Below are 5,321 nucleotides of genomic sequence, written 5' to 3' on the forward strand. Positions count from 1 at the left end.
GATACCTAATGGGTAATTGCCCAACAAATACTTGACGAGCATTAGGTCAGTTATGAGACATGGCTTTACAATCCAGTATGAGACTAAGATTATCATTATATATCTCATTATCATCCTCACCAAACTGATCAAGCTTGTAAAGTTAAGCGTTTAAAGTTATTTATGACTCAAAATGAGCTTTAAACATAAAAGCTTGACAGGAGCCAAGCTCATGGCCAGGCTTTCTTATGTTAAACAAGCATGTTTTAGTTATGAGTTTCATTAGTTTTTACATTAGAGCTAGCTTCAATCCATGGATTAGCATCCAAATTAAGAAGACCATAATCTTGAAGGGCCAGTTGAAATGCTACAACTATAGTGGCGGGTCTAGATGAAAATTCCAGTGTATACAGTGGCTGATCTACATAAAACGGAATTTTTTTTTGCATTCGCCAAGAAAGTTAAGGGATATCTTGGACAACCCCTGACACTTGAATAGATCAGCCCTTGTCGCCACGGCAATGCGCGGGTTTAATCCCGCTAATTATTATTATTATTATTTTCGTGTTTGTAATGTTTTCAAAATTTTATTATTTAGAAGAGTTAATTGCCATTTTTCATCCCTGTAGTTTGTCCGATTATATTAGTTCAGGCCAAATTTCAATTTTGTACCATTTTCATCCCTGGTATTTCTTGAAACATGTTAGTTCCGTCCAAAAAAAACATGAGTTAATTGTCATTTTCGTCCCTATGGTTTATCCAATTATTCGATTCAACCTTAGATTTTTGTACGGAACTTACATGTTTCAAGAACGTCAGGGACGGAAATGATACAAATTTAAAATTTAGTCTGAACTCGTATAACTGGACAAATCACATAAACAAAAATGACAATTAACTCTATTTCGAATGTGTTATTAATTAAACATCCATTATAGTTGAATGATTAATTATGGAGTTTAAACCGACGTGAGGTTGTTTGGTTGATTGCATTGGTGGTTTCCTTTGTTGCCGTTTTAAAAAATAAAAAATAAAAAAAATAATTTCCTTTTGTTATATAAACCCACCCACCGGCCCACACCCGACAATAACATATGCGTTCTTCAACCCTCCCCAAATTTCTCCCCTTTTTGCCCTAAAATTATTAGGGTTTCCTATCATCTCTCACCAATTCTCATGCATTCATCCCTCACACATCTATTAATCAACTTACTCCACTTCCTAGTGCTGTTTTTATCGCCGATTGTGCTCTTTTTTGCTCTCGATCGAGGGTTTTTTCGCTTAATTCTGCTCAGTTTTTCTGGCGTTTTTGTTCGATCGTACTCATGCAGAAGCTCGCCAGTTACAGTGGTAAAGATCTACGTATTCTGTTGATTTTGATGTCAAATTTGTATTTTTTATGTTCAGTTTATCGATTTTTGTTATAATTGTTGCTTTTTTGTTCGTAATTTTACTGACTGTGATTGTTTAGGTTAGTTTCTTATTGTGATCTAGATTGTTTAAGATATTATTTCATAATTGGTTAGATTTTTGGTAGTTGCTCCTCAAAACATTATTATTTAAGAAAATTAGAGAAAGTTATGATATGATAATTGACTTGGTTGGTTAAACATGATGTAATAATGGAAGTTTCAGTTTTTTTTTTTTTTTAATTAGTCTGAAGATTTTGAGTAGTTAGTCCACTAATGTTTTGATTAGCCACTAAAATGTTAGTTGCCCTTAATTTGGGTAGAATCTTTTTTTAATTTTTGTTTGTCAATTAATTAGTGGCAAATTGGAAAATAATAATCTCATCTTTCTGAAATTGGCCGATAATAATCCCAAGTCAGTTATTAGCCAATAATAATCCGACCTCGTCCAATTTGTTTGTAAAATAGTCTGCCGTTAAAATAGTTTAACGGAGTTAAGTGTTTTTCCGAATTACAAACCTATGTTTTAGGGCTTTTGATCAGAACGAGGATACGAGTCGATTGATGTAAAACTTACCTCGAAATACTGCCCCCAACCCACGAAAACGGTGCTTCAGTTCGAGTGTTTAACTTCCAATTAACAAAATTCAAGCCATTTCAAACACAATTTCGAGGTAAGTTTTACATCAATCGACTCGTATCCTCGTTCTGATCAAAAGCCCTAAAACATCGGTTTGTAATTCGGAAAAACACTTAACTCCGTTAAGCTTATTTTAACGGCAGACTATTTTACAAAAAAAAAAAAAAAAATAGACGAGGTCGGATTATTATTGGCTAATAACTGACTTGGGATTATTATCGGCCAATTTCAGAAAGATGGGATTATTATTTTCCAATTTGCCTTAATTAATTTATATTGATTTGTAGGAACTTTTCTGGATAATTATGTATGAAAATTATGTAGGATTAGAAGTTTTAATGTCATGTTTTATAATCCTAAAAGATGGTTAGGAGTTAGGACTTGTTTCATATTTGAGTGATTTTGATTTTTTTTTTTTTTTTTTTTTGGTTATAGTTACAAAAATTAATTTATTGCTAACATTTTTATGTGATTAATTGACAGGGGAGGGTGATTTTTCTCTTGGGAAATCAATGTTCCAAAACCCGATCGAATCGGGTATTTTCTCATCTCTTGGACATCACGCGGAGGTGTATGCTTTACCTTGTAAGAGATCGAGAGTCAATGCACCATTTGTATTCAATGAGGAAGTTTATAAGAAACAAAAAACCACCATTGAAGTGCTTCCCGATGAATGCTTGTTCGAGATTTTCAGGTGCCTTGACGGAAACCAAGAAAGAAGCTCTTGCGCTTCTGTTTCAAAGCGTTGGCTCATGCTTTTAAGCACAATCCGCAAGGATGAAATTAGTCAAACTTCAGAGAATAAGTCAACCCATGAAGATCTCGAAAACATCAACGGGCACCTCTCGAGATCTCTCGAAGGAAGAAAAGCTACGGATATCCGACTTGCAGCGATTGCGGTCGGAACCGCTGGTCGCGGTGGGCTCGGGAAACTTTCGATTCGTGGAAACAACGTAGCGCGTGGCGTCACGAACTTCGGGCTAAAAGCTGTTGCTCGTGGGTGTTCATCTCTTACGGGTCTTTCTCTATGGAATCTATCATCTGTTTCCGATGAAGGACTTATCGAAATCGCTAACGAGTGTCATCACTTGGAAAAACTCGATCTTTGTAAAATCTCGGGAATCTCCAACCAAGCTTTAGTAGCAATCGCAAACAACTGCCCGAACCTCACCGAGCTTTCAATAGAATCCTGTTCGAACATCGGTAACGAAAGTCTTCAAGCGATCGGTCAAAACTGCCATAACTTGAAGTCGGTATCGTTAAAGAACTGCCCGTTAGTTGGAGATCAAGGAATTGCAACGTTAATGTCATCAACAAGTTGTTCGTTAACAAAACTAAAGCTACAAGCTCTAAATGTTAGTGACATGTCACTTGCTGTTATCGGGCACTATGGGATTGCGGTTACCGACTTAGCTTTGACCAGTCTTTCAAAGGTAACCGAAAAGGGGTTCTGGGTTATGGGCCACGGTCAAGGGTTGCAGAAGCTGAGGTCGTTAACCGTTGCATCGTGTTTGGGTCTGACCGATATCGGGGTCGAAGCAGTCGGCAAAGGCTGCCCGAATCTGAAACAGTTTTCCCTTCGTAAATGTGCTTTCTTATCCGATAACGGATTATTTTCGTTTGCTAAATCTTCAATTTCACTCGAGAGCCTGCTTCTAGAAGAATGCCATCGGGTCACACAATGCGGTATCTTATCCATGCTCGTAAACCATGACACCAAGTTGAAAAGTCTAACTTTAAAAAACTGTCTCGGTTTTAAGGATTTGAGTTTCAAAATCCCGTCATCTCGCTGCAATACCCTCAAGACTTTATCGGTTCATAACTGCCCGGGATTCGGGAACGGTAGTTTGATGTCGTTCGGGCAGCTTTGCCCTGAACTTCAACACGTCGAGTTAACCGGGCTGCACGGAATTACAGACAGCGGGTTTACTCCACTCATCAACTGCTGCGAAGCTGGTCTAGTCAAAGTCAACATCAGCGGATGCATCAATGTAACCGATAACGTGGTTTGTGAAATGTCTAAAGTGCATGGCGGGACACTCGAGTCTCTAAATCTTAACGGTTGCAGGTCCGTTACTGACGCAAGCATGGTTGCAGTTGCATCCAACTGCTTATTGCTAAACGAACTCGATGTTTCCGAATGCGGAATCACCGATTTCGGTATTTCAGCATTGGCCCGCGCGGTACAGTTGAATCTCAACGTTCTTTCGGTATCGGGCTGTCGTCTCGTAACAGACAAGAGCTTACCGTTTCTGTTGAAAATCGGCGGGTCACTTGTCGGTTTGAATATCCAGCATTGTCACGGGATCAGCAATTCGTCAGTCGGTCTTCTAGTCGACCGCCTCGGGAATTGCGATATTCTTTCCTAAAACAGATCTCGGGTCAAGTAGTTCAAGTGTCTGTATCCGGTATTATTGTTATGTTTGATTAGTAAGTCGGGTTTTTTTACAGGTCTTGTGACAGGTGTCTCTTCAATCCGAATGTCGGTTCTAGTTTTTCCGAGGGATTTGGCTTATACCTCTATTTTTTGCAGTTAATCGGTAACCGATTTTAACTGCTACAAGATTTTTTCGCCGTATTTCCTCGAGAGTCATGAACTTACTTTTGGTTTTCGGATACACCTTTTGCATTGGTCCTAGTTGTGTTTTAGATTAGCGGGTTTGTTTTGTCGTGTCACCTTTCGTGTCTCATATCATGTCATTATTGTCTTGTTTTCGGGTCGTTTGGGTAGATTGTGATTCCTTGAAGCAAGTTTCTTATGATCTTGAGATGAAACCGTTTTCGATGGAGGAGGACGACGGTGCTGCCTTGTTTTTTGTGGGATTTTGGCATTGCACCCAGACTGTGTTGCAGCCCATTTTAGTGTTGGATTTTTTCCTCATTTTTCCAAGGCTTCACTTGTTTTTAATCTGTTGATAATGTAATTGGAATCAGTATCTACTATAATTTGTGATGTCCTTATGCTGTGTGTTATGAATAAAATAAGTCTGTTTGTATTAAATACCCTTTTTTGCTTGTGTTGTTTACCGGTTCATTGGTCGGACCGGTCAAACCGGATTAAAGAGGTTGTTAGTCTGTTAGATGTCACTGTCTTGGTGACGTCAGCATTAGATGCTCAGTGGTTAGGATTTTACTATAAATAGAATAGTACATGTATTGTTCTATTAACTCTCTTTCATCACTCATCTTGTACGAACTAACTGTGAGCTCAGGCTGAGGGAGAGTTTAGTGTTGCATGCATGCATAGTTGAATACTTGTAATTTATACAATCATTTGATTAATGAAATCATGT

General features: G+C 38.2%; 1 protein-coding gene across 1 annotated transcript; it reads left to right on the top strand.

Annotated features, from left to right (window-relative positions):
• The first annotated feature begins 1,059 nt into the window (after nt 1-1,059).
• On the top strand, nt 1,060-5,029 carry LOC110898543 (EIN3-binding F-box protein 1). Its single transcript, XM_022145337.2, has 2 exons — nt 1,060-1,329; nt 2,512-5,029. The coding sequence occupies exons 1-2, from the start codon at nt 1,305-1,307 to the stop codon at nt 4,395-4,397; spliced, it is 1,911 nt and encodes a 636-aa protein (XP_022001029.1). The 5' UTR covers nt 1,060-1,304; the 3' UTR covers nt 4,398-5,029.
• The last annotated feature ends 292 nt before the right edge of the window (nt 5,030-5,321 follow it).

Source organism: Helianthus annuus, chromosome 13, assembly GCF_002127325.2.
Source record: "Helianthus annuus cultivar XRQ/B chromosome 13, HanXRQr2.0-SUNRISE, whole genome shotgun sequence".
In the NCBI taxonomy this organism is placed as follows: domain Eukaryota; kingdom Viridiplantae; phylum Streptophyta; class Magnoliopsida; order Asterales; family Asteraceae; genus Helianthus; species Helianthus annuus.

Excerpts from the sequence above, each read along its gene's own strand:
- LOC110898543 (XM_022145337.2), top strand. The coding sequence starts at position 1,305 with ATGCAGAAGCTCGCCAGTTACAGTG. Across the intron at positions 1,330-2,511 it reads GAAGCTCGCCAGTTACAGTG|GGGAGGGTGATTTTTCTCTT; the intron begins GTAAAGATCTAC and ends ATTAATTGACAG.